General features: G+C 40.3%; 2 protein-coding genes across 3 annotated transcripts in view; one reads left to right on the forward strand and one right to left on the reverse strand.

The window, feature by feature from the left end:
- The window catches only part of LOC124721152 (5'-AMP-activated protein kinase catalytic subunit alpha-2), a 172,656-nt gene extending 158,485 nt beyond the window's left edge, over nucleotides 1-14,171 (reverse strand). The window contains exon 1 of the mRNA XM_047245972.1: nucleotides 13,996-14,171. Within this exon, the coding sequence (XP_047101928.1) occupies nucleotides 13,996-14,098 (103 nt within the window). The 5' untranslated portion in view covers nucleotides 14,099-14,171. The remainder of the gene's footprint in view (nucleotides 1-13,995) is intronic.
- A 620-nt stretch (nucleotides 14,172-14,791) lies between these two features.
- LOC124721153 (putative hydroxypyruvate isomerase) overlaps nucleotides 14,792-21,707 on the forward strand; it is a 43,923-nt gene continuing 37,007 nt past the window's right edge. Inside the window, exon 1 of one of the 2 annotated variants that reach the window (XM_047245974.1) lies at nucleotides 14,792-15,321. In XM_047245974.1, the coding sequence (XP_047101930.1) occupies nucleotides 15,126-15,321 (196 nt within the window). In that variant the 5' untranslated portion in view covers nucleotides 14,792-15,125. The remainder of the gene's footprint in view (nucleotides 15,322-21,707) is intronic. The other variant, XM_047245973.1, reaches the window with a different exon arrangement.

Below are 21,707 nucleotides of genomic sequence, written 5' to 3' on the forward strand. Positions count from 1 at the left end.
GCTTCAATCCTGGCCTTAGTAAAAAATTCTCATTTGTCATTTCAGTCTGCATGTATACATCATGTTGTAACTGAACATTGATATCCCAGATGCAGACACAAGAGTGGAATCGACATACGAGCTGGTGCCAAACATGTACCTTCAGGGACAGATCTGCGAATCTTGCTGACCAAAAGAGTATCTCAACATCATACAGATAGTATGGAGAGTCCTGTGATATGTGTGCACATGTGAAGTCCTGATGAAAACAGGCACCATGATGCTGTCGCATGAGAGGTAACGCATAAGGATGCAGGATGTCCATTACGTACTGTTGTGCCACCACAGTTCCCTCAATCATTACCAGTCATGACCTGAAATCATACCCAGTGCCTCCTCATACAATGACACCACGAGTAAACACTGTCTCTCGACAGAATATTGGAAGAATTGGACCCCTCTACAGATTGCCCCACATATTCACCAACAATAGTTATTCAGGGTAGTGCAGAATTGCAATTCATCACTGAACACGATGCTATGTCATTCATTGGCAGTCCATGTTTCCCAATTACTTCAAAAGTGGACCTTTGTGCTGTGGTATTGCCAGCATGATTCACTAGTCCAACTGCCAATTAATGGTGCAGAAAGACACAGAATGCTCCAAGGAGTCTATTACTTGTTTGTGTATATTAGATGCAGATGTGCAGAGGTTATGATGCACTTGATGTGCACAAGGCTGAATGCCCCACAAGACTGAATAATTCACTAGTCTACCAGTCAGCCAAGTGGAGACATACAATGAGGCCCCTTTGAAATTCTCTCAGATGCTGATAATGATGCCTCACATGAGTATGCACCATATCCATGTTTTTCACAGTGATCCCTCAACATCTGACACTGTTCACACCCTTTATGTACACTACCAGGCCTAGTAACAACACTAAATGCAAACAATATTGATCCACTTGGCAACCTTTTTATCTGTCAGAGAGAATTGCAATTCTAATCATTTACATACCCCCAATGGTGAGCATGTGCACAAAGTTACACTAACATCCAACCATGTCTTCTGGGTGCTTCACTTTTTTTTCCTTTTTTTTTTTTTCCAGGCAGTGTAATTCGTTTCTGTATTTCGTAACCATGACTTATTAAAGTGATAGTTTGGTAATATTCACACCTGTCAGCACCTGCCTTCCTCTGCATTACAATTGTTACAGTCTTTCTGTAGTCTTGGTCATTTCACCTGTCTCATATAGCTTGCACATCAGGTGAAATAGTTTCATCGTGGCCGGCTCTGCCAAGGACCTCAATAATTCTGACGGAATGCTCTCTACCCTGGAGGCCTTGTTTCAACTTAGGTTTCTCAGTACTCTGTCAAATTCTTCTCATAGTACTACATCCCTCCACCTCATCTTCATTTGCTTTCCCTTTCCTTTCTGTGTTACTGACTTCAAGTTCATTTGCCTTGAATAGCACTTTTATATATTCCTTCCACATTTTCTTCTCCGTCTTTGCTTCATAGTGGCTTGCATCTGAGCTCTTGATGTTCATACAGGTGTTGCTCTATTCTCCAAAAGTCTCTCTAACTTTCTTACAAATTACTTTTGAATGCATTATGGGAACAGCAGTGATCAATGTCTTATAAATAATTACTATTAAAAACAGTCCTGACCACAATTTATTTAATAAGGTGACTGGTTTCGACCACTACTGTGGTCATCTTCAGACCATTGAGTAGGAACCTCTTTGTTGGAGATTCTCCAACAAAGAGGTTCCTACTCAATGGTCTGAAGATGACCACAGTAGTGGTCGAAACCAGTCACCTTATTAAATAAATTGTGGTCAAGACTGTTTTTAATAGTAATTATTTCTTACAAATGTCATCTATTTGCACATCCTTTACAGCCTCAGCGATTTCACAGTTTTTGTCAATACCATATTTCAGACTTCTGAATTCACTTTTGCCTGCTCCAGTTACTTCCTTTTTTTCCTTCATCAATTAAATTCAATATCTCGTGTGTTATCCAACATTTCTATTAGATTGAGTGCTGTTTTAAAAAACAAAAAAAGTTTAAATCTGAGGTCACACCAATAAAATATGGCCACAGTCCACATCTGCCACTGGAAATGTTTTGCAAATTTAAAATCTGGTTTCAAAATCCCTACCATACCTTTATATAACCTATCTGAAACCTTCTGGTCTCAAAGTCTCTTTCTTTTGCCTATAGTCTACAACCTTCTTCTATGATTCTAAAACCAAGTGTTACCAATGATTAACTTGTAGTCCATGCAAAATTTTATCCTATAACTCTTCTGTTTAGTCCCTCCCCCAGCACAGGTTCTAATATTTTTCCTTCTCTTTCCTACTATCAAATTCCAGTCTTCCATCTTATGTAAATCTTAACTCTGGAATATTTTATCCAAGATGCCATCATCATTAAGCCATACAACAGAGCAGTGTGCCCTTAGGAAAAATAGTAGCTCTAGTTTCCCCTTGCTTTCAGCCATTTGCAGTATCAATGTAGCAAGGTGATGTTGGCTAATGGAAAAGGCAGATCACTATCTCAACCAAACTATTGCTACTGTAACTACTGAAAAATCTGCTGCAACTCTTCAGAAAACACAGCTTTGTCTGGACTCTTCACTGATAGCCCTGCATTGATGAAAGTGTTTTGCAGACTACACAGAAAATTGCTGTAATGTAATTTTCATATGTATTGTTACTACATGCAAATATTTCTGTAATGTATTTAACATATCCAATGCCATTACACAAAATGGTCAGAGGACAACAAGATAAATGGTATTGCAATATTTAGCAATGCAAACAACTATGGTAACAGTCAGTATATTTAATAAAACACTTATTTAAGATGGTGGCTAATAATTTTTACTTAACAGTGCAGTAACAAACAGCAACAGCAAAAAAATTGGACCAACTTTATTTACCTATAGCAAACATGAGTCAAAAATCTAAATGCCAACAAATATCATAATGTAGAGACATATTTTTCTCCTTGGATCTACGCTGTAATTCATCAAAATACATGACATCACCCTTTCAACAAACATAACCTGTCATATCTGACAGATGAAAAAAGTATGCAATATACTGCAATTACTCATGTCAATATACTATCACAATAAGACTGAAATCACAGTAGACCTTGATTTTAAATAAGCAATTTCAATTTATTGGCTGGTTTATATATTTATTTACACGTCTAGTTCCGTAGGACCAAACTGAGGAGCAAAACTCCAAGGTCATGGAACGTGTCAGTACATGAAATTACAACATAACAGTAATAACAGACAAAACAAAATACTTATGAACCCAAAAAAAGTCAAGTGATAAGTTCAAGCAAATGCAATCAACAATACAACGTAGGAATCAGTTTAATTTTTCAAGGAAGTCCTTGACAGAATAGGAGTGCCCCATGAGGAAACTCTTCAGTTTCAACTTGAAAATGGGTGGATTACTGCCAAGATTTTTGAATTCTTGTAGTAGCTTATTGAATATGGATGCAGCAGTATCCTGCACACTTTTCTGCACAAGAGTCAAGGAAGCGCGATCCAAATGTAGAATGGATTTCTGCCTAGTATTAACTGAGTAAAACCTGCTAATTCTTGGGAATAAGATGATATTGATAACAAGAAACAATAGTAAAGAATATATACATTGAGAGGCCACTGTCAGAATACCGAGACTAGTAAACAGGGGTCGACAAGAGGTTCGCAAACTGCGAACTGCCCGTTTCTGAGCCAAAAATATCCTCTGAGAATGGGACGAGTTAACTCAAAATATAATACCATATGACATAAGTGAATGAAAATAAGCAAAGTAGACTAATTTTCATGTCAAACGATCACTTACTTCAGATACCTTTCGAATAGCAAAAATTGCAGCATTAAGTCTTTGAACAATATCCTGTGGGCTTTTACTATCTATCTGAACACCTATAAATTTGCAGTGTTCAGTTTCATTAATCATATGTTCATTCTGTGAAATTAAGATGTCGGGTTTTGTTGAACTGTGTGTTAGAAACTGTAAAAACTGAGTCTTACTGTGATTTTGTGTTACTTTATTTTCTACAAGCCATGAACTTATGTCATGAACTGCACTATTTCAAACAGAGCCAGTGTTGCACACAACATCCTTTACTACCAAGCTGGTGTCATCGGCAAACAGAAATATTTTAGAATTACCTGTAATACTAGGGAGCATATCATTTATATGAATAAGGAACAGGAGTGGCCGCAACACTGAACCCTGGGGCACCCCCATTCGACTGTACCCCACTCACACCCCACATCGCAGCCATTCTCAACACTGTGAATAATGACCTTTTGCAGTCTGCTGTTAAAGTAGTAGATGAACCAATTGTGAGCTACTCATCGTATTCCATAATGGTCCAACTTCTGAAGCAATATATTGTGATCAACACAATCAAACATCTTAGTTAAGTCAAAAAATATGCCCAGTGCTCGTAATATTTTGTTTAATCTGTCCATAACCTCACAGAGAAAAGAGAATATGCCACTTTCAGTTGTTAATCCACTTCTAAAGCTGAACTGTACATCTGATAGCAAATTATGTGCTATGAAATGATCGATTATCCTTACATGCACAGCCTTTTCAATAACTTTAGCAAACACTGATGGCATAAAAATAGGTCTAAAATTGCCGACATTATCCCTTTGTCCCTTTTTATAAAGTGGCTTTACTACTACGTACTTTAATCGTTTAGGAAACCGACTTTTCTTAAAGGAAAGTTTCCAAATATGGCCGAGTACAGGGTTAACATGTGCAGCACAGTACTTTAATATATCTAAAAAGAAAGATGATGAAACTTACCAAACAAAAGCGCTGGCAGGTCGATAGACACACAAGCAAACACAAACATACACACAAAATTCTAGCTTTCGCAACCAATGGTTGCCTCGTCAGGAAAGAGGGAAGGAGAAGGAAAGACAAAAGGATATGGGTTTTAAGGGAGAGGGTAAGGAGTCATTCCAATCCCGGGAGCGGAAAGACTTACCTTAGGGGGAAAAAAGGACAGGTATACACTCGCACACACACACATATCCATCCACACATACACAGACACAAGCAGACATTTGTAAAGGCAAAGAGTTTGGGCAGAGATGTCAGTCGGGGCGGGTGTGCAGAGGCAAAGATGAAGTTGAAAGACAGGTGAGGTATGAGCGGCGGCAAATAGAAATTAGAAATTAGCGGAGATTGAGGCCTGGCGGATAGCGAGAAGAAAGGATATGCTGAAGGGCAAGTTCCCATCTCCGGAGTTCTGACAGGTTGGTGTTAGTGGGAAGTATCCAGATAACCCGGACGGTGTAACACTGTGCCAAGATGTGCTGGCCGTGCACCAAGGCATGTTTAGCCACAGGGTGATCCTCATTACCAACAAACACTGTCTGCCTGTGTCCATTCATGCGAATGGACAGTTTGTTGCTGGTCATTCCCACATAGAACGCTTCACAGTGTAGGCAGGTCAGTTGGTAAATCACGTGGGTGCTTTCACACGTGGCTCTGCCTTTGATCGTGTACACCTTCCGGGTTACAGGACTGGAATAGGTGGTGGTGGGAGGGTGCATGGGACAGGTTTTACACCGGGGGCGGTTACAGGGGTAGGAGCCAGAGGGTAGGGAAGGTGGTTTGGGGATTTCATAGGGATGAACTAAGAGGTTGCGAAGGTTAGGTGGACGGCGGAAAGACACTCTTGGTGGAGTGGGGAGGATTTCATGAAGGATGGATCTCATTTCAGGGCAGGATTTGAGGAAGTCGTATCCCTGTTGGAGAGCCACATTCAGAATCTGATCCAGTCCCGGAAAGTATCCTGTCACAAGTGGGGCACTTTTGGGGTTCTTCTGTGGAAGGTTCCGGGTTTGAGGAGATGAGGATGTGGCTCTGGTTATTTGCTTCTGTACCAGGTTGGGAGGGTAGTTACGGGATGCAAAAGCTGCTTTTAGGTTGTTGGTGTAATGGTTCAAGGATTCCGGACTGGAGCAGATTCGTTTGCCACGAAGACCTAGGCTGTAGGGAAGGGACCGTTTGATGTGGAATGGGTGGCAGCTGTCATAATGGAGGTACTGTTGCTTGTTGGTGGGTTTAATGTGGACGGACGTGTGAAGCTGGCCATTGGACAGGTGGAGGTCAACGTCAAGGAAAGTGGCATGGGATTTGGAGTAGGACCAGGTGAATCTGATGGAACCAAAGAAGTTGAGGTTGGAGAGGAAATTCTGGAGTTCTTCTTCACTGTGAGTCCAGATCACGAAAATGTCATCAATAAATCTGTACCAAACTTCGGGTTGGCAGGCCTGGGTAACCAGGAAGGCTTCCTCTAAGCGACCCATGAATAGGTTGGCATACGAGGGGGCCATCCTGGTACCCATGGCTGTTCCCTTTAATTGTTGGTATGTCTGGCCTTCAAAAGTGAAGAAGTTGTGGGTCAGGATGAAGCTGGCTAAGGTAATGAGGAAAGAGGTTTTAGGTAGGGCGGCAGGTGATCGGCGTGAAAGGAAGTGCTCCATCGCAGCGAGGCCCTGGACATGCGGAATATTTGTGTATAAGGAAGTGGCATCAATGGTTACAAGGATGGTTTCCGGGGGTAACAGACTGGGTAGGGATTCCAGGCGTTTGAGAAAGTGGTTGGTGTCTTTGATGAAGGATGGGAGACTGCATGTAATGGGTTGAAGGTGTTGATCTACGTAGGCAGAGATGCGTTCGGTGGGGGCTTGGTAACCAGCTACAATGGGACGGCCGGGATGATTGGGTTTGTGAATTTTGGGAAGAAGGTAGAAGGTAGGGGTGCGGGGTGTTGGTGGGGTCAGGAGGTTGATGGAGTCGGGTGAAAGGTTTTGTAGGGGGCCTAAGGTTCTGAGGATTCCTTGAAGCTCCGCCTGGACATCAGGAATGGGATTGCCTTGGCAAACTTTGTAAGTAGTGTTGTCTGAAAGCTGACGCAGTCCCTCAGCCACATACTCCCTCTCCAGCAGGGATACGACTTCCTCAAATCCTGCCCTGAAATGAGATCCATCCTTCATGAAATCCTCCCCACTCCACCAAGAGTGTCTTTCCGCCGTCCACCTAACCTTCGCAACCTCTTAGTTCATCCCTATGAAATCCCCAAACCACCTTCCCTACCCTCTGGCTCCTACCCCTGTAACCGCCCCCGGTGTAAAACCTGTCCCATGCACCCTCCCACCACCACCTATTCCAGTCCTGTAACCCGGAAGGTGTACACGATCAAAGGCAGAGCCACGTGTGAAAGCACCCACGTGATTTACCAACTGACCTGCCTACACTGTGAAGCGTTCTATGTGGGAATGACCAGCAACAAACTGTCCATTCGCATGAATGGACACAGGCAGACAGTGTTTGTTGGTAATGAGGATCACCCTGTGGCTAAACATGCCTTGGTGCACGGCCAGCACATCTTGGCACAGTGTTACACCGTCCGGGTTATCTGGATACTTCCCACTAACACCAACCTGTCAGAACTCCGGAGATGGGAACTTGCCCTTCAGCATATCCTTTCTTCTCGCTATACGCCAGGCCTCAATCTCCGCTAATTTCTAATTTCTATTTGCCGCCGCTCATACCTCACCTGTCTTTCAACTTCATCTTTGCCTCTGTACATCCGCCCCGACTGACATCTCTGCCCAAACTCTTTGCCTTTACAAATGTCTGCTTGTGTCTGTGTATGTGTGGATGGATATGTGTGTGTGTGTGCGAGTGTATACCTGTCCTTTTTTCCCCCTAAGGTAAGTCTTTCCGCTCCCGGGATTGGAATGACTCCTTACCCTCTCCCTTAAAACCCATATCCTTTTGTCTTTCCTTCTCCTTCCCTCTTTCCTGACGAGGCAACCATTGGTTGCGAAAGCTAGAATTTTGTGTGTATGTTTGTGTTTGCTTGTGTGTCTATCGACCTGCCAGCGCTTTTGTTTGGTAAGTTTCATCATCTTTCTTTTTAGATATATTTTTCCCACGTGGAATGTTTCCCTCTATTATATACAGTACTTTAATATTCTGCTAGGCACTCCATCACATCCATGAGAGTCCTTAGTCTTCAGTTACTTAATTATTGACTCAATCTCCCTCTTGTCAGTATCACAGAGGAGTATTTCAGACATCAACCTCAGAAAGGCATTTTCCAAGAGAGTTATATGATTCCCTATAGAAGCCAAGTTTTTATTTAATTCACAAGCAATGCTCAGAAAATGATTGTTAAATACTGTACATATACCTGACTTATTGGTAACAGAAATATTTTTACTAGGTACTGACTCTATATCGTTGACCTTGTGCTGCTGACCAGACACTTCCATCACAGCTGACTGTATGGTTTTAATTTTATCATGTGAATTAGATATTCTATTTGCATACCACATACTCTTTGCCTTCCTAATAACATTTTTAAGCACCTTAGAGTATTGTTGTAATGGGCTATGTAGCTTGATTGTGATTACTTCTAACATTTTGATATAATTCCCACTTTGTTCTACATGATACCCTTACCCCACTAGTCAGCCACCCAGGCTGCCTTATACTGCTAGTACCCTGTTTAGAACGTTCTAATAGAAAGAAACTCTCAAAGAACATGAGAAATGTGTTTAGGAAAGCATCATATTTGTCATCTATGTTATTGGCACTATAAACATCCTGCCACTCTTGTTCCTTAATGAGATTTAAAAAAAACTCTCTATTGCCATTGGATTAGCTTTCCTACATAGTTTGAAATTATATGTAACATTTGCTTGACTACAGAAGTCTTTTAGTGTTAAAACTTGCGCATCATGGTTTGAAAGGCCATTCACCCTTTTACTAACAGAATGCCCATCTAGTAATGAATAATGAATAAAAATATTGTCTAGGGCTGTGTTCCCCTGCACCCTGGTTGGAAAAAATGCAGTCTGCATCTGATCATATGAGTTTACTAGATCTACCAACATCCTTTTTCTTGCATAATCATATACAAAATTAATATTCAAGTCACCACATATAACTAATTTTTGGTACTTCCTATAAGTGAACCAAGAATCATACATGGCCACTCCCCCACTTCACAAAGAACTCCTTGAAAGACAGTCAGCTAATCTGACCTGGTAAAGGAAGCCTCTGAATCGTCAAATTATTTAAGTGGTGCTCCAATATACCAATAATGTCAGAGTCAACATCTATAAGCAGTTCACTAACTTTATCTCTAATACCTGTTATATTTTGATGAAATATGTTAATTCCTTCTCTACTTGGATACCTGACCTCCTCTGAAGGTGATTCCTTTGTTAAAGGGGCTTCATTTAAGCAGGTACACCTATCAGCTGACTTCAATCTAAAAAAGGTGCAGCTCTAACACCAACTACTACAGGAATTTTTCCATGAGTGATCCCACCACCACCACCCACTACACTGTCACCTATAAGATTTGCCAACCTCCCCTTCCCATACCTACTGAGGTGCAGGCCATGCCTAGCGAAACCCGATCTACTGATAGATTCAACTGGCACCACTGCAATGTGACCCATGCCCTCCGTCATAAGTGCCTTCCCCAGCCCCATGTTAACACTCCTAACAGCAGCATTAAGGTGAGGCCGATCATGATGCTGAAACAGTTGCATAAAGTGCACATTAGTGCTACCAGTTTGAGTAGCTATCTTGACTAGGTCACCAACTACATCATATTCCCCATCCCTATCAAGACTATTCCCTGCTCCACCCACAATAACCATCTGATCCTCTTTCGTAAAATTCTTACATAGCTCCCCTATGCTGTCAATCACCTGAGTCAACCCTGCACTTGGCTTCACAATGCTGGTGACCTAGTACTCACTCACCAACACTTACTGCAACTGCTGGCCCACACCTCCACCATGTGAAATACCTAGCAGCAGAACCTCCTTCTTTCTGTTAGAATTTGCAACTGACTTAGGCTTCCTAACTGCTGAGGACTGCTGCACGTTTCCTACACCTACAGCTACAGAGTTTCCTCGCCACTCAACTCAGACAGTTGGTCAAATCTATTGCATATACATAAAGTACAACAGTCTGAGTATCTCCTCCTAGCTGCCTTCTTACCAACTGTCAGTTCCCATTCCCCAGCATCCTTCACCCTCTTCAACCTATCTAGCTCATCCTTTGCATCTTGAAACTGCACCAGAAGGGCATAGATCTTACACTCCTGCTCCTCTATCAACTTATTTCTGCTACAGATTCTGCATTCCCACGAGGGGATCTCATTAGAATGCCACTGGTAAGTGGGCCAAACTTTGAATTGACTTACCCAGCCAGTTATATGTGGCCTACAGTTTAACATGGATTCCAAACCATGAAGGTAACGTGCTCCATGCTCAGCAATCCACATCAAACTGTAAGTCCTTCAATAAGTGACTGGTAAGTCAGTTCAAAGGTCAGAGGAATCCAACAGCATACCACCCCCAACAGGACTGTGCCTTGTAAAGCACTGTGATTTTCAAACAGTTTTCAGATTGGTTGGTTGGTTGGCTGATTGGGGGTAGGGGACCAAACAGCAAGGCCATCAGTCCCATCAGATTAGGGAAGGATGGGGAACGAAGTCAGCCATACCATTTCACAGAAACCTTCCCTGCATTTGGTTGAAGCAATTTAGGGAAATCACGGAAAATCTAAATCAGTATGCCTGGACGCAGGTTTCAATTGTCGTCCTACCGCATGCGAGCGCAGCAGGCTAACCATTGTGCCACCTCGTTTGGTAATCTTCGGATTGATGACTGGTTTACTTGATAAGTGTGGTGAAACGTAGATACCAGCAAATGCATAAAGTAATATCAATTAATGGTGCAAAGTGTATGTAGCACACCTTTATCAGAATAGATACTACCAAAAGCAAATTAAAAGTGTCCCCACACACCAGTTCTTCAGACAGAAGAGCAAAGCTTTTCAACTGGAACATAAATCTGTGGAGCAGATAACCAAAACCTCACAATAGTGACAGCTACATAAACAAAACCATGATTCACATATGCAATCATTTCTCTATTACCTAAACCTGTGATATCCACTCTTGAATCTCTTCATAAAAATAAAATTAAGAGAGGATCACCATCAACAGAATAACCCCTATACTGATACTTGTAATACACAGTTATTCATCCCATTATATCTTTCTTAGTTATTTGCATGTTCCAGGGATCATAGCTATGATCTCTTACCATGATGTGGCAGGTGTAAGTTTGCAATTATAATACACTATCTCAATGAGAAACATGGCTGCACGATGACCATTTAGAGTCAACTCAGCCTACCGATATCAGATGTCTGTCTGGTCCAGTAAAATAATGACAATGTGGTATGTGATGTCATACACGTGCAAACAAAGAAAAAATAATAGAACAGTAAAATTATTTCTTTTGCATTTATATTGATTTTTGGATTGTAGATTGTTGACAGACTGCTGTGTAGCATAGCCTCATGCCCATGTTATGTTGGAAAGTGACTGTTTGGTTGAGAGCTGGGGTAGCCAATGAATGAGAAATATGATTTTTTTCGATGTGGTGACACTTTGCTCAGAAGCATAGCTCGGGGTCTTGGTTAAGCTCAGAAGTGACAGTCAGGTCAAGACTTGACAAGGCGGTGTCAAACACTTTAATTAATCTACCATTTACATAAGTCTTTAATGCCTTTTTTAATTTATACTTAACTATGTTCAGTCTCACACACAAAAGGCACATTATTAATACACATTCTGAAATGTCTCTGTGGAGTAGGTGTTGACAAGCAAATACTAATCCCAGTTTGTGTTTGAGGTTACATTTACTGTATATGGGATTCTTTACATCAGTGGGTAATATCAGACTACAGTTGGAAAATATGGAGTTTCACTGGAGACATAAATATAATTACAATGTGGAGTTTACATACAAAAAAATTATTGGTGAAATAACAAAGTTTCATAGACCTTACTGGTCTCATACATACATGATTTTACGTATATAGACTGAAGCAGCGAGGGAAAATTTGTACCAAGGTCGGGAATCGAATCCGTGTCTCCTGCTTACTAGGCAGGTGTGTTAGCCACTAAGCCACCTTGCAGAGTGGTTCACGTAACTGCACAGATTACCCTCGCACACCTTGCTAATCGATCCAAATTCTCAGTGCCACCTGGGACCAATGACTAAGCAATTTGGTCCCTTTCCCCCCTTTTAAACCAACCAACTCACTGCCACCCCACTCTACTTTAAATTCCCCCTTACAGACAAACAGAACTGCCGAGGCTTTCCATGTTCTGGAATAGCACCTCAGCATTGTACGTAAATGGGGGATCCAGCCTGAAACCCAGGTGCAGGTACAAATGAAATGACACAATTTCAGAAAAGCAGATTCACTCTTCATACATAAAATCATATCTGTATAAGACCAGTAAAGTCTCTGTGAATGGTCTCATCCTCAATTTTACAAAAACACGGCACATTCTGTATCTAGAGATACTGTAGTAATGATAAGTGTAATGAGGAAATAATAAATAAGATTACAAGTTCAAAATTTTTAGGTGTCTATAGTGATGAGAATTTGAACTGGACAAGCACATTTTGGAGCTCCTAAAACAACTTAGTTCAGCCATATTTGCACGTAGAATCATTGCAAATCTTGGGGAGAGACAAGACAGTAAGTTGACAAGTTTTGCATTATTTTCACTCAATAATGTCATATTATTAGGACAGCTGTTAAGACATCGGGGAATAATTTTCATGGCACAAGAAGGAGCTGTAGAGGGTAAAAAATGTAGGGGAAGACAGAGACTGGAATACATCTAGCAAATAATTGAGTAAGTAGGTTGCAAGTGCACTCAGATGAAAACATTGGAACACAAAAAGAAAGATCACACGGAGTAATATTCTGGGCAACTCATCTTTAAGAAAGAAAGTCTTCATAGTGCAAAAATATGTTGTAAGAGTATGTGGTGCCCACCCACAATCATCTTATGGGCATCTGCTTAAGTAGTTGAACATTCTGACTATTGCTTCACATTATATTTATTCCTTCATGAAGTTTGTCGTAAACAATCCACTGCAGTTCAAATGGAACAATGATGTACATACAGTGCCAGAAAGAAAAATTACATTCACTACTCCACATTAAAGTTCTCTTTAGCACAAGGGGTGCATAATGCCACAATTAAAAGTGTTGATAACTTTAACCAGTGATATAAAATGCCTGACAGACAGCAATGTAAAATTTGAAAAAAAAAAAAAAAAAACTGAAAAAGTTTCTCCTTGACAACTCCTTCTATTCGATATAAGAATTTCTACTAGGATAATGTGTAATCCGTGGCGGATAGGAATCTGTAGATTTTATAAAGAAACTTATGAATGTTAGAATGTAGCCATAATTACAACTTAATTTTCAATGTGAATGTACATGGAAATGAGCCATGGAACATTAAACTAACTCACTTCCAGAGATTTCTGTTTCTGACTAGCTCAGTATTTTGTGTGTCACACTAAGGTTAAGTGATGATTAGGGTAAATAATCTCTCCCGTTATTATATATTTACGAAAGTTACTGTCGTTTCACAACTGTGATTGATTGTTGACAGCAAACTTAATACGGAAATAAATGTACTGGGAGGCTGTCGGCATTTATTAATTTAGTTTTCAATTTTATATTAAACAGAACGTGTGATATTATATAACTATGTGGCGTTTTTTTTCTCTTTTTTCTTTCAACAATTTCTGTGTACGTTACAAGGCATTCCGTAGCACTGTGTCACAGTCGCAGTTGTGTAGCTCGATAAAAAAATAACAAATAAAAGTAGCCAACATGAACAACCTTGAAATGTAAACAAAACAGTGCATAACCTACTGTAAATTAAACCAGTACAGAAATTATAAACGAATGTAAATGATGAACAGTTTATTAATTTCAGTGCAAAAGAACTTTAAAAATCGAAACTCTAAAACATAAATTTGCGATTCAAAATAGCTTATTCTCAGCTGTCACATACAGCAAAGTAGCAAACTTACTTTTCACTTTACCGAAGGTCCCAACTCCTAATGTCTGTCCTAAAGTGTAATGTCCTATCTTAACGATAGGCTGCTGGGTTGATTGTTGTCCTTTCTCTCCCATGATTTTAACATCAGTTTACAAATACAACTGGACCATTGATGTAAATAAATGATCATTCGGCAGCGATGCTACATTAATTGTCGGATTGGAGTCACGTGACCTTGTGGTTCGGCCATGCTTTCTTCGTTGCGGTTTTGTTTGTGTCGCGCTAGATTCGATGTTCTTCAGCTCTGATGTCTTCATTGTTAGTTAATTACCTTGTACGACTTTCCACTGTTATTATTGCTTTAGTACAAAATACGAACAATGAATTATTGAATTACCACGACACGAGCGATAGTCGGTGCACGGGTGTCACTATGGAAGAATTATTGTGAAGCAAAGCCTAGACAAAGGACACAAATATGATATACCACTTTATAAATCATTTAAAATTTTTTGTGTGCGTGTGTGGAAGTAGGGCTGGCTAATACTTTTTTCTGCTCTTGACCTCCTGGCCAGTAGCTTAAAACGGTGATCGCATTTCCACAAGATGTGTCATCAAGAAAGTACCAAAGCAGTATAGCAAACGTATATAATAGACGCACATAGATATGGTATTGGGCTCGTAATAAAAAAATATGCGGCCATACAATATAAGGTGCAAAATTTTCTGGTGTCACTATGCCAGTAATCACACAGTCTGGAAATCACGCGAACGCTAAAGATGGTGTTTATTTCCTTCGGTACCATAAAAACAAACTGATGCGTCACACTAAAAGTACTATCTTTGTTTTATTTACATTTTCAAATCGAGTACGGTCCGCATGAAACGATAAAGACGTGTGGTATTGAAGTTTGTATGTTAGTGGCCGCTAATAACAACTAATACCGATTTGTAGTTTTATTCCAACTATCATTCTCACAAGGATAAGTTTGTCGACACCTACTTCTGGGCAATGTAGGAGTGACTGAACGCGGTACTGTGAAATGTAGATCTAGAAGAGTGTTGCGTAAGGCAGTGATAACAGGCCGAGTTGTATTAGTCGTATTCTGTTTTCCTGTAGTTAGTTGTGTGCAGACAGTACTTGGAAGTATATTCGCGAAAATGACTCTCAGGGTGTGTGCAAATCTTAGCTTCATGTTTCAAGAAACTACATCACTTATCGAACGATACGCTTTAGCTAAGGAAGCTGGTTTTCGTGCTGTGGAATGTGCTTTTCCGTATGAATATTCCCTGGAAGAAGTTATTTCAGCAAAAGAAAGTGCCGGTGTCGACCAGATCTTAATAAATGTATTTCCCGGTAAGCAGTATTAAAAAAATTATTGCTGTAGATTTAGTTTAAAAATTATAGTTAATAGGTTAATTGCATAATTAGGTTTTCCAATCTAGGCGTATACCATTCCATGGCTTCACTAAAACGTTGTATGCTCACTTAGTTACATGATGACAGTGTCTAGTTTTTAAGCATCAGAACGTTGTAACTTACGGTAACATCAGATCTCACAAACGAAATTTCGTGTAATGAAATAAACCTATATATAAAACATAGAAACTTTCATGAATGTTACAAAGTGCCCTAAGTTTATATAAAATCGCTGTTGTACAATACACTGTGCTTCAACCCAGCATATACATACCGAAAGTAACCTTTCTGATTATTCAGAAAAAGAGAGCCTACATTTCTAACGATGTTTCGCCCAGTATAATGGCAGGCTATGACAAACAGAAGCCGATCCACAATGGCCCAAGTTCACTAGAAATCAAGTTGTACATATATGATTTGTATAAGACATCCGCCTTGATGTGTCGTTTTAAGTCATCAAATGATTAAATTTTTCGTAACAAAAAGTATGAAACAAGTGATCACAGAGTTAGTTTTGCACAGTAGATTATAACAATGTGGAACAAGTCATTTTACATTCACATCGCAAATTAATTTATACATATGATTACATTCTGAACATTTCTAATTTTGTTAAAAGATATACGAATGTGACTTAGTAATTCCTACCCCCCACCTTTTACACATTTCAATAATAGATGTTGTTGTATGGAATAGAATGAGTTGTCAAGGAGAAACTTTCTCATTTTGCTATCAAATTATATGTCGCTGTCTGTTAGACGTTTTATATCACTGGGCAAGTGATCAAAAACTTTTGTTGCAGTGTTTTGCACCCCGTTTTGTGCTAAAGACAACTTTAATCTGGTGTAATGAATGTCATTTTTCCTTCTGGCACTGTAATTTTGTACCTTATTGTTCATTTTGAACTGTAGTGGGCCGTTTTCAACAAACTTTGTGAGGGAGTAGATATACTGCGAAACAGTTGTCAGGATGCCCAACTCCTTAAACAGATGTCTACAAGATGATTGTGGGTGAGCACCACATATTATTCTTACAGAACGTTTCTCACAATGAAAACTTTCTTTCTTAAAGATGAGTTGCCCCAGAACGTTATTTAATATGACATTATTGAATGAAAACTTGCAAAATACGTCAACTTACAGATTTGTCTCTCCCCAAGATTTGCAATGACACTAAGTAAGCTACAAGTGTGGGGCATTGCAGAAGCGTCTGATTCCATCCCTCTGGTTACACCCATTCCGTCATCAGTGTGGTGGTTACTGCTACTTCCAGTTTATACGAAATGGCGCCAATGACGTCACTACACACACATGCCAGCAAATGTAAACAAAAATAAAAATTCATGGAGGTGTGTACCATCTATGCATAGATGGTAGATACCTCCATGAATTCAAAGCAGCTAAGGGAAAGACGGAAAACAGAAAAAAAAATGATGAAAAATAAAAATGGCCCAGTAGCGTCCCACTCCAAATATAAAATGAATCTAACTGGACAGCTGCAGAAAATTAGGTGTTTAGGGAAGGAACAAGCTATATATACAACAATACAAAAATACTGCACCATTTGAAAACAAATAGTATAAAAAAATTAAATTACAGCATTTTGTTACACCAACAAAACCACAGGCATCAGACATTTTCCTTGACCTATATAGTGCACCCGCAGATAGTGATACCAAAACACCAACACCAACAACCCTGAAAAAGGGGAATTGGACATTTCCCATGACCTATGTAGCTCAACTGCAGCAGTCGATACCAAAAGAACACCACCTCTAACTCCAAATAGTGGAAGCAAAACCCCAACAACTCAAAAACACAAATGCCCCATATTCGCTACATCAATTGAAACAACTGACCCATCATAAATACAGAACACACAAAACATCACAATTACTATAGAATGAATGAAACCAAAAAATCAAAAATTACTTACCAACGAAAGCCTCTGGCAAAATCACTTATGTTGGTCACTGCACTGCACCCCCCCCCCCCAAAAAAAAAAGAGTACATCTCTGGTCCGAGCCGCCAGAACTCTCATCAACCTCATATTGTTGCCACAAAAGTGACACATAACATACTCAGAAATAAAGACCGAACATCTTCATAAATTGTATGAGATACATTTTATCATCACATCTCACAGAATGTAATGATGCACTTATGAATTTCACTGTCATATGAATACCTAATAAAAAAGCAATTAAAAAAATATACTTCTTTCTGCACAGCAAACTAATCAGACCTAAAAATAAAAAATAAATAAAAAAAACCTCATTGAAAACACTTCCACAACCCATACTAGTGCACCAACTTCCTAAACTCGAAACAACGTTAGCACAGTGACAACCAAAACTCAAATGAACCTGATACCACACACATTGAAAACATTTCTGTCTAAGGAGTATCATTCTGCAGGATAGTAGGCCATATGATATGTCAGGCAGCTAAATTAGGAGACATGGTTGCCAAGGAAGCATGCATTCAGAATCAAGTGGCTCAGTGTGCTGTCCCATTACTGTAGTGGTGGGAAGAAGTGTGTGTGCCACAAGCACCACTCAGTAACAATCCTCTACTTGAGTGGGAAGCTGTATGCCATTGCACTGTACCATTGTGTTGCATATGTCTCTGTGAGTTTACTTTTTTCTTAATACATCTTTTAGTAGTCATTCTGTCAATATGTTCATAGAATTTTAAGTTTCTCTTGCATACAATATCAGCAAATGTGTGTGTTTGTGTCTGTGGTTCTCTTGGTGTAAGTTATTTTTTTCTTGTGTGGGAATGTATATGCACGTAAGAATTTTCCATTCTTGTTTTTTGATCTCTGCAACTTTGGAGTGATATGGTGTCTTATGCATGACACCTATTAAGTAAAGCACCTGGCAGTGCTCTCATGGTGCACTGACAAAGATAGTTTAACATCTAGAGAGATTGTAAAACAATCAGTACTCATTGGTATCAAGTACTTTCATCTTGATACCTATACTTTTTACTCAATGCATTTCAGGTGATACTTTTACTCATATTATAATGTAATTGGATAGATAAAAAATCTGCTCACCAAATGGTGGCAGGAGAACACTTGTATAAAAGATATTAAAGTCTGCTAGCCTTTGGAGCCAATGGCTCCTTCTTCTGGCAAAAGGGTTGAAGGAGAAGGAAGAGGGGTGAAGGAAAAAGACTGGTGAAGTTTAGGAGAAGGGGTAGAATTCAGAAAACTTGCTCAGAACCCCAGGTTCAGGGAAGAATTGCCAGATGGGGTGAGGACTTACCAGATACGGTGAGAAAGAAAGAGGGTTTACTGGGCAGGGTGAGAAGGAAAGATAAGTCTTCACAGGACAGCCTCATATAGTAGGTAAACACCAGGGACAGTCCACAGAGAAACCACCAAAACCACCTTTGGCTGCATTGATCATACATGCCACTACCACCCTCACCAGAGTTTTTATTGTGATAACTGGATCGGCAGCCACTGCCCAGACCTCTAGCTGAGGCTACCACCCCATAATTCTCAACTGGACATCCCATCCCAAGGTCCAGAAGTCCAACTTGGCCTATATTGGACTGGGAATTGCTTGAATGAATGTCACTATTGTTAACCTACATTCTAGATCACTTGGCAGAAAATCCTAAGAAATTTTGGTCTTATGTCAAAGCGGTAGGTGGATCAAAACAAAATGTCCAGACACACTGTGACCAAAATGGTACTGAAACAGAGGATGACAGACTAAAGGCCGAAATACTAAATGTCTTTTTCCAAAGCTGTTTCACAGAGGAAGACTGCACTGTAGTTCCTTCTCTAGATTGTCGCACAGATTACAAAATGGTAAATATCGAAATAGACGACAGAGGGATAGAGAAACAATTAAAATCGCTCAAAAGAGTAAAGGCCGCTGGATGTGATGGGATACCAGTTTGATTTTATACAGAGTACGCTAAGGAACTTGCCCCCCTTCTTGCAGCGGTGTACTGTAGGTCTCTAGAAGAGCGTAGCGTTCCAAAGGATTGGAAAAGGGCACAGGTCATCCCCGTTGTCAAGAAGGGTCGTCGAACAGATGTGAAGAACTATAGACCTATATCTCTAACGTCGATCGGTTGTAGAATTGTGGAACACGTATTATGTTTGAGTGTAATGACTTTTCTGAAGACTAGAAATCTACTCTATAGGAATCAGCATGGGTTTCGAAAAAGACGGTCGTGTGAAACCCAGCTCGTGCTATTCGTCCACGAGACTCAGAGGACAATAGGCACCGGTTCACAGGTAGATGCCTTGTTTCTTGACTTCCGCAAGGCGTTCGATACAGTTCCGCACAGTCGTTTAATGAACAAAGTAAGAGTATATGGACTATCAGACCAATTGTGTGATTGGATTGAAGAGTTCCTAGATAACAGAATGCAGCATGTCATTCTCAATGGAGAGAAGTCTTCCGAAGTAAGAGTGATTTCAGGTGTGCCGCAGGGGAGTGTCATAGGACCGTTGCTATTCACAATATACATAAATGACCTTGTGGATGACATCAGAAGTTCACTGAGGCTTTTTGCAGATGATGCTGTGGTCTATCGAGAGGTTGTAACAATGGAAAATTGTACTGAAATGCAGGAGGATCTGCAGCGAATTGACGCATGGTGCAGGGAATGGCAATTGAATCTCAATGTAGACAAGTGTAATGTGCTGTGAATACATAGAAAGATAGATCCCTTATCATTTAGCTACAAAATAGCGGGTCAGCAACTGGAAGCAGTTAATTCCATAAATTATCTGGGAATACGCATTAGGAGTGATTTAAAATGGACTGATCATATAAAGTTGATCGTCGGTAAAGCAGATGCCAGACTGAGATTCATTGGAAGAATCCTAAGGAAATGCAATCCGAAAACAAAGGAAGTAGTTTACAGTACGCTTGTTCATCCACTGCTTGAATACTGCTCAGCAGTGTGGGATCCGTACCAGATAGGGTTGATAGAAGAGATAGAGAAGATCCAACGGAGAGCAGCGCTTCGTTACAGGATCATTTAGTAATCGCGAAAGCGTTACGGAGATGATAGATAAACTCCAGTGGAAGACTCTGCAGGAGAGACGCTGAATAGCTCAGTACGGGCTTTTGTTAAAGTTTCGAGAACATACCTTCACTGAATAGTCAAGCAGTATATTGCTCCCTCCTATGTATATCTCGCGAAGAGACCATGAGGATAAAATCAGAGAGATTAGAGCCCACACAGAAGCATACCGACAATCCTTCTTTCCACGAACAATACGAGACTGGAATAGAAGGGAGAACCGATAGAGGTACTCAGAGTACCCTCTGCCACACACCGTCAGGTGGCTTGCAGAGTATGGATGTAGATGTAGAAACTGTGGTTATTTGGTAAACCAGCTGGGAAGTGGTAATTGGATCCATTTCTTACTTACAGGCATGGGGGTTTCATTCCAGTATATGACCATGGCTGTAATAATTGCACAGCAGAAAATAAAGGAGCACCAGCATAGCGGGTTCAGTGAACTACCAGAAGAAGAAGGCCGGCGTGTGGAAAAACAACACTGTCATATTATTCAGTAATAATGAGAATAACACAGAAAGTAAACTGCTAACAAATAACAGTACTTTTCACTGTACGAAACAGTTACTGCCTCATAATGATTCATTTGAAACAAATTTTAATCAGCAATTTAAACGGGAGTCTGCACCTAACATAGGTAAGGTACTGGCATGCAAGCTAATTTGACACTCAGCGTTGTGGCTGATGGGAGCGAGTGTCAGTGGGAAATGCCTTTACAGTCACACCTATCATCCACCATGCCACGCATCAGGTTAGTTTGTGTAAACAGTAGTGGGCACAACAATCATTGCTTCTGACCATAGGTACCTACTGACTTGAAGAACACACTTTAATGCACTGTAAGATTAATACTCTTGGCTGAAGTAATGATAAATAGTTGGAAACAGCAAGAAGACATAGCAGAGAGGGAATTGTGGAGCACCGAACTTCTGACATATGTTCTCATACCTGTCTTGGTAGTGAGCTCTGGAGATAGAAGTGGCAGCATCACTCTTTGTGGCAGCAGTGAATTACTAATAGTCTCACAGCACAGTTGGTGAAATTAATATTCTGTAAAACATGGTGCAATGCGCAGAGGAATGGTTGACTTCTTCACCTCAACGACACTTGGTTACCACATCTGTATAAAACAAACAAAGATGGACACACTGAGCCAGTGACTGTCGGTTTAATGGTCCATCTCCTTTGTCCTATACAGGATGACGCATCTCCACTGTTATCTGATCTGGATGAAGTGTTGACACTGATTGAGTGTGAGGCAAGGTC

Source organism: Schistocerca piceifrons, chromosome X, assembly GCF_021461385.2.
Source record: "Schistocerca piceifrons isolate TAMUIC-IGC-003096 chromosome X, iqSchPice1.1, whole genome shotgun sequence".
Taxonomy (NCBI): domain Eukaryota; kingdom Metazoa; phylum Arthropoda; class Insecta; order Orthoptera; family Acrididae; genus Schistocerca; species Schistocerca piceifrons.